The sequence below is a fragment of the Sphaeramia orbicularis genome, chromosome 22 (assembly GCF_902148855.1).
Source record: "Sphaeramia orbicularis chromosome 22, fSphaOr1.1, whole genome shotgun sequence".
Lineage (NCBI taxonomy): Eukaryota > Metazoa > Chordata > Actinopteri > Kurtiformes > Apogonidae > Sphaeramia > Sphaeramia orbicularis.
Genome location: NC_043978.1, coordinates 12,309,800 through 12,326,664, shown reverse-complemented (window position 1 = coordinate 12,326,664; position 16,865 = coordinate 12,309,800). Strand labels below are relative to the sequence as shown.

The following is a 16,865-nucleotide window of genomic DNA, read 5'->3' as shown; positions in this document are numbered from 1 at the left end:
GGTATGTTTTGATTATATCTGTTTAGTTACCTGTCCATTAACCACTTATAATGGATCAATTTAAGACGTGAATGTTCTGATTTACTTTGACCTTGTGCATAAGCCTTTTCCACTGTTCAAGTCCACTGTCCTTTGAATTCATTTGCCCCCCAGACCATCCTGAGCTCCAGACCTGAAGGAGACTCCAGGCTGGCAGAGCTGAAAAGACAAAGCCAAAGTCTGAACGACAGAGACGACGTGGACAAGAACAAAAGACGAGAGCTTCAGCAGACGATGAAGGACACAGAGGAGCGGTGGACGAAGGTCCTGCAGACAGCGGAGGATGCTCTGAAGGAAGCGGAGGTCCAGTACTCACTCAACAGGGAGACGGACGCCTTCAGGATCCAGGCTGGAAACACTAAAGCCTGGGTGGAAGACCTGCAGAGACAGGCCCAGTCCAAGGGGACGGGTACTCAGGGAAGTCCGGCTCAGATAGAGGAGCGACTCAGTACAGCACAGGTACAGCAGGGGTTACAAGAAGGATCAACATCCAGTCTAAATACAGGACCTCAGTTAACCCTTTAAGACACATTTTACATTTCATGTCATTCAAAACTCCTGACTATTGACAACATTCAAACTGCATCTGAAAGCTGACAATCAGAGCTTTCAGTTGACTTTGATATATAACACATTAGGGTAGAGGTCTGCGTTGGCTGAGGGGAAGGGTTGGAAGTGGGCAGAGCATAGAGCAGCAGTGTGGAGTCGGTGAGAGAGAGATGGAAGATTTTTATCACTTTTAGCAGCATTTTAGTAAGATTTTAGCTGTGTTTTAGCAGTGAATTCTTGTAAATAATTATATATAGCAGTGATAGTGTGTTTTGCCATGTTTTTGTCAAGTTTCACTATTTTTTTTGTTCGCCTTTTTTTACCGTTGTTATCTGTGTTTTTGCAGTTTGTATAGCTCATTGCATTATAGCTGTAACTATTTTATAAGTGTGTGTGTGTGTGTGTGTGTGTGTGTGTGTGTGTATATATATATATATATATATATATATATATATATATATATATATATATATATATATATATATATTTATATATGTATATAAATCTATATGCAGAGAGCTATCCAGGGCAGAAAGAGGTGGAGTGTCTGTAAAAGAAGCAGATGATGGATGTTTTTGTCAGTGAAATGAGGAGCTCGGTCTACAACTAGACAGAAAATGAACTCAGACTATCACACAAAATAAAAGTGACTAGGAAAAACTACAAATAAGAAGAGGAACATGGACACAGAATTATCTAGACAGACTCAAATCTTTGAGCACATGGAAAATAGTAGAAAGTTTATTTCCATAATCTTATAAAGTTTTGTTATGAACATTTACAGTTATTTTTTTAACTATAAATTATTTTATTTTTTTCTATAGCACATTGTTTTAAGCATTTATAACATATAATAATGATAATTAAAGGCCAGATATTGAAAACTAAGTTCTTCGTGGAAAAAGGTGCAAAAGAACTAGCAAAACAGACATTTTCTGATGTTTTTATTGCAAAAACAACATAAAGAAATATAGGCGACCTTTTACAATGGGAGTCCTACAAGGGTTAAAACTCTGCCTGTTTTGTGTTCAGGTTATCTTAAACTCCAGGTTGAATGGTGACAGTCAGGTGATGGAGCTGAAGAGACGAGCACAAAGTCTATGTGGACACCAGGACCTGGACCACAACAAGAAACAGGAGGTTCAGCGGACAGTGAAGGACACAGAGGACAAGTGGAGGACAGTCCTGCAGGCAGCCAATGATACACAAAGGTAGAGGACACGGCATTTAACCTTCACATACATGTTGACATGGTACTATTATAAACCAGGCCTCTGGGTTATAAATAACCGTTGCATCTGTATGACTTTAATGTGCTTTTCTTTATCTCTGTGTTACTTCCAGGCAGCTCCAGGGGGTTTCAGAGCGCCTGGTGTCCTGTACGCTTCATAGAAAACAGGCTGAGACCCGTCTGTCTGAGGTCCAGAAGCAGACGTCCAGCCTGCCCAGGGTCTTCCCCTGGCCCGGTCTGGGAGAGCGGAGGCAGGCTGTGGACCAGGCCCGGTCTCTGCTGGACCAGACCTCAGCCCTGGCCCCTGTGCTCTCAGATGTCCACAGACAGGTAGAATAAATGTCATCTGACAATACAATACAATATACTACAATACAGTACAGTACAATACAATACAAAATGATATAATACAATACAGTACAGTACAATAGGACTTTATTGTTGCTGTTACAGGAACAATGAAAATCAGTTTAGCAGCTCTGATTCTTTTAGCAGTGAACATTTAAAGTGCAACAAGACTGTATAAAAATATAACTGTATAAAAAGACTGTACAGATTGCATAAAAATATAACAACACAGAGTGGCGCTGGTAATGGCGACAGGCAGCAGCAGTTGTGCAGGTCGCAGATACAGTGTTCCTAAATGTAGGACCAATAGGATGAGGAATTCTTTGGTCCCGGCAACCATTGTTCTGCTGAATAACTCTTTGTAATGTTTGTGCTATTGTCTTTAATGGACTATTTATTGTATTTATTGTTGGTTTGTTGTCCGTGTGATACTGCTGGCTGTAGAGCAAATTGCCCCTCAAGCATAATAAAGTTTACCTTGACCCTTGACCTTGAACTTATAGCAAAAAATTTTGACAATATACAAAACTACAAAGAATTACTCAAATATACAAAAGCCCAACCCTATACTACAGATGGAAGAAATATGTACAACATATAAAGGATATATACAGGTCATATAGGTTGTATACAAGGTGAAATTAAAGACAAGGTGTGTGAATCGTGATTATTGCACTGAGATAAGGTGAGTAATTCATTGTCCATTAAAACAGAGGGCGGTTGTTATTCAGTCAGTGGGGGAGGAGATACATTTATTAAGACAACATGTGTTTGGTTGTTTCTATTCATGAAATGGAAACGGTTCAATTCACATCCTTTACCACTATTTTCTAATCCAGGCTGCAGACCTTGCTAAGATCACACAGGATCCCAGTTGGTCAGATCCATCCTGGTCCACCATGGAGGAGTCCATCCCTGCTCTGCTGAAGGATCTAACCGTGAGTTTAACACACTCAAACTTATGAAACGTCTTCATCATTCACATTATCATGACAATACTGAGTCATTTTTGGAGCTACCATTGTTGCACAAACTTTCCCAGTTGCCACTAACATCTTAAATTCTTTCGTGGTTCTATAAATGAATGTCTTCTAGTTGTGTCCAGTCCAGGCTCCTTTTATTGGGTGATGTGTCTGGTGGTGTTCATAGGAGGTGGTGTCGGAGCTGGAGCAGGGCGTCCTGACGGAGAGGCAGTGCACTCAGCTGATGGAGCAGCATGAGGCCGCCCAGGACTGGCTGAGGGAGCAGGTGAAAGGCCTGGGGTCGACTCCGACAGACAGGCAGGGTCTGCACAGCACTGTCAACACCCTGAAGGTAACAGGAAACACAAACACACACACACACACAGCTGAAGACGGTCAATGTGTACCAAAGGATGTACATGTACTAGCTATGTAAATGAAATAAAACAGCACAAATGATCCTTTTATCCAGTTTACAGAAGCCTGAGGTAGACTGATTTTTTTGTAAAGATTTCATCTTCATCATCGTCTTCATTAGCAAGTTCTTCAAACATCGTTTCTGACAAAACCACTGGTTGGATTCATTTAAAATTTTATAAGCATCTTCCTTGGGTTAATGTCTAGAGAGTTTGTTCACAGTTTTAAGAAATATTGATTTTTGAATTTTTTGCCAAATTTTTGATTTGCCTTTACTTATAATGGTCCATTTTGATGGCTTATAACATGTAAATTGTTACAGATATGACTATAGTTCCTATTGATCACTGATAGAAGTCATATATGGACTTTGAATTAGTTGAGTTCTCCTCCAGTGAAAGTACCGCCCACTTCTATTGGGAGATTCATCTCCTGCATCAAGACCACAGGACTCTAACATATGCTGCGTTTCCCCTACGTGGATCTGGCTCGACTCGACTCAGGTACCAGATACTATTCCTGGAGACCGTTTCCAGTATAGGATACTACCGACTTAAGAGTACCTGGCATGTAACTTCCATGACGCCTGCTCAGAGAGTTGCTGATAAACTTGCTCATCCCGCTCGTTGTCCCATCAAGCTCATGTTGAATTTTTTCGTCAGCCACCAAGGACAGACATGTCTGAACCTCCTCGACTGACCACGGTGTAGTTTTGCGGGCTGTCATCATGTGGGTTAACCTACCGGTATATTTACTGTAAACTTCCGAATCTGTTTTTTTACAACAGCAGGTCGCACATTGATGACACAATGACGCAGAGACAACTCTGTGACCAATCAGTGGTCTGCAGTGTTTACATGTCATGTTTTAATATCTCATCCCCCCTTTTGGAACCTTGGTGGAGCAGATACCAAAAAACTAGCACCTTGGTACCAGATTCAAGGTTCTTTTACGTAATGGAAACAAAAAAGGCTGAGTTGAGTCGAGTTGAGCTGGTTCCACATAGTCGAAATGCAGCAGTAGAGACACAACCTGATAATCAAACTACTTCTTCTCCTTCCAGGCTTTGCTCCAGACGGTTCACAGAGAGCAGAGGGAGATGCAGGAGTTGGACGCTGCCAGAGACAGTCTGCTGACCCTCTGCACCCCCGGCGGTCGGGACGCTCTGACCTTAGAGGTAGGTCATCTCCACGACCTCTGCGCAACCTCAGAGCAGGAGGTGAAGGAGCACCTGTCTGCCTGCGAGGCCCGGCTGGATGACCTGGACAAACAGCAGAGCAGAAAAACACAGGCACTGAAGGAGAAATCTGCAGCGCTGCAGTGGGAGCTGCGATCTTTGGACCAGGCACTGAGTTACAGCGAACCGCAGAACAACATCACACAGCTCCAACAACGCTGGCACAGTCTGAAGGTTAATACCACTGTATTCACACAAGGATGAGTTATTAGGAGTTATTATGCGTGAACTTATAAATGTAAAACCTGTAATGCATCTGTTCTTGTTAGAACTGTGAGAAGTCACTGGAAGGCCTGAGGGTCAAAGTTCAAGATCTGTCTCATGAAGTGAAATCTGCTCCTGCATCAGATGAGCTGCCGGCAGAAATTATGACTGTGGTGAATTCTTTGAACCAGCAACACAACAGGTACGACTTCAGTCACACATGTTGTCATAGCTCTAATAGAGCTGGAAAATTTAGACTCTAAAGCCAAAATAGTTCATATTTAATCTGACAACTGCTCACTTTGTAAAATACCAAAACTTTTTTTTTAATAGGAGTGTGGTGAACTTCATCACAGTAATGATGATGGTAAACAGTCATATTTGTTGTTGATGATGATGGTTTAACAAACAACCTGTTGTGCAAATTAAAACAAGAACCGGTTAGAAACAAATGTCAAAATCACTTTCAAATCAGATGAAGCTGTAAAAGTAACTCCTTCCCTTTGGCTGCGCCCATCTGCATCATCTGTAATCATTATTATGAAATAGTTTTTATTTCATTTTTCAACATTTACAAAGAACAAACCCAAGTACATACGCACACCTGTGCACATCCGCCCTAGATAATAGAAAATAAATTCATTAGTATTGAAAAATGGTAAATTCATGGTGTAAAATTGTGTAAAATCAGTTAATCTATAATTAGAGTTCTATTCTACATATGAGTTTTTTGCTGAAAGTAATATATTCAGAGGTAACAACGTTTATTCACCATTTTGATTAAAAATTGTAAATTAACTACAGATAATGCTCATATAATGCAAATCTATATATGTCTGTCACTACAGACAAGACATTTAAACATACACACATACATGTGCCGAGATATTAATCAAGATATAACTCACAAAAATAAATAATAATATGTATCCGTAAAACCACATGTACACGTGTATACACATACATAAGTGTATCATTACAATTGACAGTCATACTTAAAACAATAAAAGACAAAAGAAAAATAACACAAAACACCTGCATATTTTATAGCCCCTTAACCCTAACCAACCCCATCCCACAGATCTTTTTCATCTTTTTCTAAATTTCATGACATGCTGGATATTTCAAATAAATACATAAAAATACAAAATAACAATAGAGTTAACTCATAGCTCAAGCTACATTGAGTGCCTCCTTGCTAGTTTTGAGCACACACTGGCCTGCTCCATTCATTTTATTAACAGAGAGCTCCAGCAACATCTGTATTAACTAATAAATACACTGATACACAGATAAAATATAATGCTTATATTTTAGCACATGAACCACATGTCAGTATTGTTTTATTCTATTTTTTGTCTTTTACTTATATTCTGTTTCATGAGTACGTACAGTACTTTGGGGCAGTAGTGTCTGTTTTTAAATGTGCTATATAAATAAATAAACCTTGACCTTGACCTACATTTATTTTAAAGTTTAATTACATAACACCGTCTCATGTAACTAGTTTCTCTCCAACCGTGAATTGGTGTTTTTTTCCCCAACTGTATATTTTCATGAAAAAGATGATGCTCCGTGGTACCTGTACACAACCTGCCCCTCTAATAGATTTCAGAACAAATCCTCAGCTGGTTTCTGCCTTTTAATAATTGCTACATGCCAACAACAAGCCTCACTGGGTCATTCTGCTCCATCAGTGAGTTCTGTTTTATTTATAACCTGATATAGATAAAGATGGAACACATGTTATACTAAGCTTCATGAACAACTCCGCTATATGAACAGTACTGTGCCCAGCCTTAAAAGACACATAACAAAACTGAACTAAATGTGTTGTAAAAGTTAAAGTCACTATTTAATGTGACCTCTGACCCCATGACAAGAAGCAGCACAAACAATTAGAAACATCTGACTTGAGTTGAATCAAACCTGGTGTTAAATATCAGAGTGAATGAATAATGGGTCAGTAATGTAAAGCGCTTTGGGTGCCTAGAAAAATGTTATAGAAATCTAATCCATTATTATTAATACCATAAATCTCATATTGTCTGAAGAAAAGGGTTCGGAGACATTAAAGATTTTTCAATTCAATTCAAGTGCAAATGGAGGTCACACTAAATAAGACCACTTTGGTTTATAGAAGCTGTTTTTTGGATGAAACCTTTGTTTTTTTCTGCTGTACATATTTCACATTTGTCAGATTGGATCTAAATACCGAGACAAATGCATGTGTGGTCATTAGAAGTTTACTAAACCATCAAACATATTGTTAAATGAATGTTTTATTTATTTCCAGCATATAAATATTACAATACCACCACCAACAAAGAAAACACCAGAAGCAAATTATCAAGAGAAAACAACAGTAACAAAGAAGGAAACTTCCTGTTATATAAAATAAATAATACAATTGTAGTGTTATTTACACATCCAAAAAGGAAAAGGAAGAAGAAAACACTTATTTAATTCCACCCCCTTTTCCTAAAAGTAAGTAAGTAAGTAAAGTAAGTTTTATTTATAGAGCACTTTTCACAGACAGAGTCACAAAGTGCTTTATCAATTCAAATCAGAATCAGATTAAGTTTACAGAGACCCAACAGAATCCTTCAGGAGCATGTTATATTAGGACTTTTACACAGGACTGTAAGTTAACACATGTAATAACATATAAATATGTATCTGAATTAGACATTACAAAATAAGAAGAGTTGAAAAGAGAAACGAAACAAAAAGAAGTTTAGTTGTGACAGAATAATTGGTTGTTATTCTTATGGTTTGCACTTATTTACCAAAACATTTGTCTTGTTCCAAACCTATTTCTTCTAGTGTGAAACATTTTACGTTGACAGTAAATGTTGACTAATTGTCTCCACAGTCTGAAGTCCAGGCTGAATGAGCATCAGGAAACCTGTTCTTCAAACACCACCCGCTGCCTGACGGAGTCTCTGCACAGTTTACAGAACTGGAACCACAGGAAACAACCGGACTCCAGAGATTCTTTACAGGTCTCCATTTTATATTATTTATGAACTCATATAGAAACTTTGCTTCAGTAATCTTTGGCTGTCCTTCAAAGTCATGACCATTAGAATTTATTTTGGACCAATTCTACATTTCGTCTTCTTGGTTTCAGGAGACATTAGAGGAAGGTGAGAAGTTGCGAGTCGACCTGCAGGAGGCACTTTCACACCAGCAGTTTTTATCTGAATGTCTGAGGCCAGAGTTGTTTGAGAAATTGAAGAAGGAAAGTTCAGAGACATTTGGAGAAGCAGAAACCCAGAAGAAATGTCTCCACAAGAACTTAGAGGTATTTTAATGAAGTTATTGATTTTTTTTTAACTAGTCATTCCTTCAGTTTTCTCATTTTTGAGAAACCCCAATATGATTTCTTTTTGTTCTTTCCTTTAAGGAACTTGAGCAGCGTAAACACATGCCATTAGCTAGTCAGCCCTCAGACGTCGTCATGGAGACTCCTGTGGTGGCGCCTCCAAGAAGAAACAAACGTTTACCTGAGAAAAAACCTCAAATAAATGTGTCAACAAGTAGCCCCTCAACAGAGAAATCTACTAAAATCAAAGATGAATTGGCAGATTTGACTGAGGCGATGCAGACTGAAGCTGTGGTTGCAGGTCTGGAGCAAACCTTAATGGAACCAACAAAAAGGAAATCCCAGAGTCCCCCATGTTCCTCAGAGCCTACTTCTACTTCTCAAGAAGCAGAGGTTAAAAGCATTAAACTAGACGTCACAGCTGAACCTATATCCCCTGAACAGATTAAGCCTGCTGCCGTTGAAAGTAAGGAAGTCACTGAGCAGACTGCACCCGTTAGCAAAGAAACCCCTGTACCATCCAGGAGAAAGTCCAAGGGTCCAACCACTGACACAGAAACTAAACAGATGAAGGTCGAGCCTGTAAACCTAGAGTCTGGCTTTACCCAACCAGAAACTACTGCTGTGGAAGAAACAAAGCGTATATCAACCATTATTCTACATGAACCTCAGCCAATCACTGCTGTTTCGGAGACAACTACCGTTTTGGAACAGTATGAGATTTTGCCGCCAACACGAAAGCCAAAAAGTCCCAAAATTCCTCCGAAACAAGCCAATGTGGAAGCTGCACAGATGAAAAAAGAACCTGAGAGTCAGAAACCTGGAAGCCCAGGTTCTATTAATGGTGATGCAAAGGTAATACCAACCAGGAAGAAGTCGAAGAGTGAAGAACCAACCACAACTTCACAGGAGACTGCTGCCTACATCGCTACTGTTCAGGAAACTAAGGATAAGCAGAAGCCGGCATCAACAGAGACCCAGAGAAGGTCAAAAGCTTCAAAGATTCCCCCAGAAGTTTCTACGAGTGAGGTTGTAAGAACTAAGGAAGACGAAACTAAACCTGCAGATGTTAAGGAAGCCAAAGTTATACCAGCCAGGAAGAAGTCAAAGAGTCATGAGATTCCCTTAGCTCCAGAGTCAGATGTTAAAACAGCTGCTGTAAAGGCAACAGAGGAGAGTAAAACTACCGCTCCAGATGGGCAGAAGACCATTGTCCAGGTCGGTGGTGCTGATGACCTCCAGGAGACTGAGGAAAAGAAGGTGGCTATGCTCGTTTTGGACATACCTGGGGTTTCCTCAGCTTCAGTGTATCCTTCAGCCCAAGAGATCATAAAAGAACAGTCTGAGCAAAGTAAGTTACTACCACCAAAGAGAAAGTCAAAGAGTACAGAACATCCTCCAGAACACACTGAAACGGAGACAGCACAAAGACAAGACAAACCTGAAAAACAAACATCATCTGCCAGTAACCAAACTGAAGAAATAAAACTTGTACCAACCAGAAGAAAATCAAAGACTGGAGAGCCTCCCACACCTTCAGAGCCTGTTACTCATGTTCAAACTGCTGGGCCAAGTGAGAGTCCTGTTGTAGAAAAAGGTAAGCTGTCGCCAACCAAAAGGAAGTCCAAGGGTCTGAAACTTTCCCCTGAACTTCCTACCAAGGAGGTGCAAATGGTCTTGAAAGAGTCTGAGTCTGTAGTTTCAGAAGTGACAAAACTCAAACCACCTGTTCGAAAATCAAAAAGTCTTGACATTTTCACAGTTGATGAGGCAAAGGATCTGAAGGATGTTAAAGCAGGAAAAGCCTCAGAGGCTGAAACTACAGCAGTGGAAAAAGGTCGAGTTTCACCAACAAAAGGAAAACCAAAGAATCTGGAATCTTTACCTGAACCTGCCACTACACACCCACCGGAGACCAAAGACCAACCAGGTCAGAAACCAGCTTCAGCTCCAGATATGCCCACATCACTGACCAAAAGTACTGTTGGTGAGAACGGTCAGCTTTCACCAACCAAAAGAATGTCAAAGAGTCAATCCAAAGAATCTCCAGGAATCTCTAAGAAGGAGCTGATAGAGACCAAGGAAAAGCCTGATAGTCAGAAGACTTCATCCACTCCAGGTGTAGTTACATCACCAACTAAAATGACTGTTTCTGAAACAAGGAAGCTTTCACCAAACATAAGACAGTCTAAAGGGCTGAAACCATCTCCAGAGGTAGAGAAAAAGGTAAGCCCTGCCACTCCAGAGGTGGTCACATCACCAACGGATAAAGGAAATGTTTCGCCAACCAAAAGAAAGTCAAAAGATCGCCCAAAGATTTCCCCAGAACTTTCTAAGAAGGAGCTGGAAGAGACAAAGGTCACATCACCAACTGAAAAAGGAAATCTCTCACCAACTAAAAGAAAGTCAAAGGACCTGAAATCTTCCTTTGATTCCAAAACACTGCCTGCACCTGAACGTGGTGCTAAAAAGGTTGCAGAGAAGTTCATAGATGACAGAGATCCATCACGGACAGTAGAGGAGGAAAGCACTTTCAAAAGTGGTAGTATTGATACCGTCCAAGAGATTCAAGAAAAGAAAGTGGCCACAGTCATTTTGGATGTTTCTGAGACCTTTATACAGGTTTCTGATACTCACCCTCAGATGAGTAGTGAGATGGTGGATATACAGTCCCCTGCATTGGTTGAATCAGTCAACAAGGAGGCAGCACAGATGAAGAACAAACCTCAAAGTGCAAGGTCTGAAACTGAAAGTGCTGTAGTGGATGGTACAAAGCAAATACCAACCAGAAGAAAATCAAAAGGTACAGAATCTCCGACAACCTCAGAGAAAGTCACAGCCCATAAAAGTGGTAAGGAAACTGGGGATGAGAAGAAACTGCCATCAACTACTGTTGAGAAGGTAGATAAGCTTTCACCAGCCCAGAGAAGGTCAAAGGCTCCCAAGATTCCCTCTGAAGTTGCAACCAGTGAGACTGCAAGGACTAAGGAAGAGGAAGCTAAACCTGCAGACGTTCAGGAAGTAAAAGTTGTACCGGCCAGGAAGAAGTCTAAGGGTCATGAGATTCCCTCAGCTCCAGAACCAGACATTAAAACAACACCTGTGAAGCCAACAGAGAATCAAACTATTGCTCCAGTGTTTCAGAAGACCACTGTCCAGGCCACTGGCGCTGATGACCTCCAGGAGTGTCATGAAAAGAAAGTGGCCACAGTCATTTTGGACATTCCTGAGACCTTTGCACAGGTTTCCTGTACTCATCCTCAAATGAGTAGTGAGATGGTGCATATTCAACCCTCTGGATTGGTCCAAGCAGTCGACAAGGAAGCAGCACAGATGAAGAAAGAACCTGTCAGCTCAAGGTCTGAAACTGAAAGTTCTTTAGTGGATGATACAAAACAAACACCAATCAGAAGAAAATCAAAGGATATGGACCCTCCCACAACTTCAGAGAAAGTTGCAGCTCATAAAACTGGAAAGGAAACTGGGGATGAGAAGAAGCTGCCATCAACAAAAACTAGTGTTGAAAAAGAAGATAAGATGTCCCCAGCCCAGAGAAGGTCAAAGGCTCCCAAGATTCCCCCAGATGTTGCTACCAGTGAGGTTGCAAGGACTAAGGACAAAGAAGCCAAAGTCGTTCCAGCCAGGAAGAAGTCAAAGAGTGAAGAACCAACCACAGTTTCACAGGATGCTGCTGCCCACATCACTACCGCTAAGGAAACTGAAGATAAGCAGAAGCTGCCATCAACAGAGACTACTGTTGTGAAAGAAAGTAAGGTTTCACCAACCCAGAGGTCAAAGGCAATGATTCCTCCAGAAGTTGGTACCAGTGAGGTTGCACGGAGTAAAGAAGAGGAAAGTAAAATCACAGATGTTAAGGAAGCAAAAGTTATACCAGCCAGGAAAAAGTCTAAGGGTCATGAGATTCCTTCAGCTCCAGAACCAGATGTTAAAGCAATGGCTGTGAAACCAACAGAGGAGAGTGAAACTACTGCTCCACAAGGTCAGAAGACCACTGTCCAGGTCAGTGGCACTGATGACCTCCATGAGGCTGACGTAAAGAAAGTGGCCACAGTCATTTTGGACATTCCTGACACCTTTGTAGAGGTTTCTGAATCTCACCCTCAGATGAGTAGTGAGATGGTGCATATACAGACCCCTGGATTGGTTGAAGCAGTCAACAAGGAGGCAGCACAGATAAAGAAAGAACCTCAAAGTGCAAGGTCTAAAACTGAAAGTGCTGTAGCGGATGGTACAAAGCAAGTACCAACCAGAAGAAAATCAAAAGGTACAGAATCTCCGACAACCTCAGAGAAAGTCACAGCCCATAAAAGTGGTAAGGAAACTGGGGATGAGAAGAAACTGCCATCAGCTACTGTTGAGAAAGAAGATAAGCTTTCACCAGCCCAAAGAAGGTCAAAGGCTCCCAAAATTCCCCCGGAAGTTGCAACCAGCGAGGTCGTGCAGTCTAAGGAAGAAAAAGCTAAACCTGCAGACGTTCAGGAAGCCAAAGCTATACCAGCCAGGAAGAAGTCAAAGAGTGAAGAACCAATTACAACTTCACAGGATACTACTGTTAACAAAACTGAGAAGCAGAAGCCGGCATCAACGGAAACCACTGTTGAGAAAGAAATTAAGATTTCACCAACCCAGAGAAGGTCAAAAGCGTCAAAGATTCTACCAGAAGTTGCTACCAGTGAGGTTGCGAGGACTAAGGAAGAAGAACCTAAACCTGTAGACGTTAAGGAAGCAAAAGTTATACCGGCCAGGAAGAAGTCAAAGGGTCATGAGATTCCCTCAGCTCCAGAACCAGATGTTAAATTAATTTCAGTGGAGAGTAAAACTATTGCTCCAGATGGTCAGAAGACCACTATTGAAGTTGGTGGAACTGACAAGTTACAGGAACCTCAAGACATATCTGAAGAGGCCCCGAAGCAACCCTTGTCCCAGTCTAAGGATATAGATTTAAGCACTCAACCACCTGTCTCGACTGAGACGACAAGTGGACAAGATATTAGAGAATATATAGACAATTTATGGAAAGACGTCACAGATGATATTGAGAAGAGATATCTAGTGCTTGATATGCCTGAGGCACAAATATCCCAGACACAAGATACAAAGACAGATCAACCAGAGACAGAGAAGGAGGCTCAACATGACCTCAGTCAGCCTACTGTCCCTGGTCTTCCAACTCTGCAACCACATGCAGCAGAAGTAAGCATAACTGAACAGATCATAGTGAAACCAAGTCAAACCATGAGAGAACTAGAGCTCTTAAAAACAGAAGAAAAACCCAAAGAGGGCAAGCATTTTAGTGCTGAAAAACCTCCTGCTGAAGTGTCAACAAGTAACATGCAGGATGCACCTGAGATCCTGGATGAAAAGACTGTGAGGATGGAGAAGATTGTCAAAGGCTCTGAAGTTCACGTGTTTGAAATAAAGACACAAACTGATATAGACAAACACGAACCCTTAAGGTTCATGGACCAAACAACTTCAGAAAGCAGGAATAGGTCTTCCACAGATGTTCAGCTTGAGAAAACTCCTGAAGAGGTCGTAAAGGTAGAAGTGAGAGAACCGACGTCTGTTGTTTTTGCATTGAAGCCATACGAAACAGCAAGATTTACAGAAATAAGTTTATCTGAAAGTGAACTATTAGATCCAAGTCAAACTGAAATTAAGGTAAAGCTGGTGAAAACAACAGAGACAAGCCAAAAAGAACTGAAGGTGAGGAGCACTGAAGATAATCCAGATGTCGAGATGTCACACGAGGACCTGGATGAAAAGCCAGCAGTTTGCATTTTACAGCTAGACATACCAACGAGTTCTGAACAGAACGAAAATGTGTTTGTCACGATAGTCAAAGAACCGCAGGCTGATATCGTTGAAACGAGTATTCAGAGCAAAAAAGTACCAGTGAGTAAAGAGATGATGTCAGCTGATGTTAAACAAGAGGAAGTCATTAAGATAGAAGTTCCTGGGAGCAGTGACACAAAGACAGATGTTTTACAAATTAGTTTACATGAAAAAGACAAACTGAACCGGACCGAAACTCAGGTACAGTTGAAAACCACACAGGAACAACCTAAAGTAGTCAAAGAACATCATGTCCAAGAAAAACATCCTGGTGAAAAGGAGAAGAGTGAACAGTTTGATCAAACAGAGAAAATTCACCAGTCGCCAAAAGTGTGTGTTCTACCAACAGAGATGGTTCAGAAAAAGGAAAGTGTACCAGGAGTAGTTCCAAAGCCAGGCGTGGATGTCCAAAGAAGCTCTGATGTCCAACCAGAGAAGAAGTCTGCAGCTGTTGTAGAAGTGGTAGAACTGGAGGAAACCATCATTGATTCTTTGACACCAGTTCGCACTGACGCTAAGCTGAAGACCACACCACAGAGACCCAAAGAACTGAAAGAGCATGGTGTCCATAAACAAAGTCCACAAGTATCAACATGTGATGTGCATGAAGCTCCTAAATCTGTGCAGGATGTGTCTCTGAAGAAGGATGACATTCTTCAACCAGATACACAAAAAAGTGTGAAGGAGCATCAAATAACCTCAGTTATGAAGACACCAGAGACGGATGAGCGTCAAATACGTGTCCAGTTTGAAAAAGTTACTGATGTTCAGGCAGAAAAGGCAGCCATCAAACCAGCCACTGTAGATGTGACTGTCATGGAACAGACTAAGATCAATGTTGCACCTAAAAGCCTGGATGAACCTGAGAAACCTGTTGGAACAGTGGAGATCCAGATGAGCACCAGTTTACAACAAAGTATACCAACGGGTAAAGCTGAGGATCTACACATCTCAGAGGAGCCGATGACGTTTATGGTTCAAACATCCAGCCTGGTTAAAAAAGTACCAGAAAAGAAAGACGGAGCTCCAGAAGAACAAGAAACCTGGACTATGAAGCAAGACAGAGTGGCTCAGAGAGACTCTGTCCATCCTACTCCTGTTGTTTGTGTCACAGAGTTTGTAGAAATAAACTTATCAGAGCAAAATGGACTGAAACCAGGTCAAACTGAGACTCTGATCCGGTCTGTAGAATCTGCACAGGAAAGACCTGCAGAACACAAAACTGAACCCACAAAAACTGAACCGGGGTTGGATCTCAGGTTTGAGACCAAAGAAAGTATGGATACGACTCCAACTGACACTCAACCCGAGAGGTCTTCAGGTGAGATGAAGAGGACGACGGTACCAGAAGTTGGTCCTGAACCTCCTGAACCCAGTGTGGTTCTCAAAGACAGTGAGCAGAGGAAGGACGAGGAGAGGATGGCACAAGGAGAAGAAAAGATGGCTGAGGTGGAGAGACAAAACGTTCCGCTCACAACAACAACTACTATCACAACAACAACAATCATCACTGGTGACGAGAGGCTTCAGAGTGTGGATTTGTCACAAGTAAGACGTTATATAAACTATTTTATTCATGTTCAACCTTTCATACAAATGATACAGAGAAGAAAAGACTAAAACTGTATGACAATAAAACAAAGTAACACTAGTTGATTAAAAAAAGTAAATGGAGTAAAATGAAATAAACATCAGGGATAAAAAATAATATAAGAAACAAATGGGCTTTATAATATCCTGTTGGTTAAAAGTGAGATTAAAAAGATGTCTGTAATTTTCTTCTTAAAACAGTTGTGGGATGTTTCCAACCTAAAATCCACAGTGATCTCACCAGAACCTAAACTGAAAGAAAAACTATCATGTAGGAAGAAGAGGTTATTTAAAATGTATTAGCAAATAGAAAAGATGCAGGTCAGTAGTACAGCGTCATTAATGAACTAATAAACAACTGCAGATGAAACATGGAAGAAATGATAGAAATATGCAGCACACAGGTGTAGGAACACATTCTGATCTGATACAGAGGGGTTGTGGATGTTCGTCTTAAAACTGGCCCCTGAGTAAAGACCTAGTTGATTTGAAATTTGACATTTTTCAGTTTCTGTAAACAGTCAGTGTCTTTTTTTAGGTCTGAATGTAGTGTATATCTTTGTTTTTGGGTAGTGTATATATTTGTTTTTGGACTTGTATCAGCAGGACTTGCATGTTTTATTGTCAGCAGATTTACTATTGGAGTTACAGCCTGTTATTTAAAGAGCTACATGTTTAGGGTCAAACCAAGTTGAATCAGCTGTCTGTGTTAAAATACACTGTATTACAGTGAAAGTGCTAATTTAACTCAGTAGTAGGTCACTTTATAAATAGACTATTCTGGCCTCAGGGAAGTTATACACTGTACCTGCATCCTCTGTTGTGAGTGTACGTATTTATGTTTGCACTTGTCTGACATTCTTTAGAGTTACATCTGAAATAGGTTAAGGTTTTACATAATTCATGCATTGAAAACATAATTTTACATAATGTTTACTGTTGGATACATAACTACGTCTATTAGCAGTGCATGTAAAACCAATTGTCCATAGTCTTGTAGCATTCATAACTTCACCGGTTTCCAGCAGTTTCTTTGCCTCGGGACAGAAATACAAGCCTCCTCATGTGTGAAATCATTGTTTTACAACGTAAACACCGTGAGAC

The 16,865-nt window shown here is 40.8% G+C and overlaps 1 protein-coding gene across 1 annotated transcript in view; it reads left to right on the top strand.

The window, feature by feature from the left end:
• LOC115413488 (microtubule-associated protein futsch-like) overlaps positions 1-16,865 on the top strand; it is an 89,121-nt gene that overhangs the window by 29,247 nt on the left and 43,009 nt on the right. Inside the window, exons 20-29 of the mRNA XM_030126360.1 lie at positions 154-498; positions 1,621-1,799; positions 1,933-2,149; positions 3,007-3,105; positions 3,317-3,481; positions 4,610-4,957; positions 5,053-5,189; positions 7,863-7,992; positions 8,121-8,294; positions 8,397-15,719. Coding sequence (XP_029982220.1) covers positions 154-498; positions 1,621-1,799; positions 1,933-2,149; positions 3,007-3,105; positions 3,317-3,481; positions 4,610-4,957; positions 5,053-5,189; positions 7,863-7,992; positions 8,121-8,294; positions 8,397-15,719 — 9,117 coding nt within the window. The remainder of the gene's footprint in view (positions 1-153; positions 499-1,620; positions 1,800-1,932; positions 2,150-3,006; positions 3,106-3,316; positions 3,482-4,609; positions 4,958-5,052; positions 5,190-7,862; positions 7,993-8,120; positions 8,295-8,396; positions 15,720-16,865) is intronic.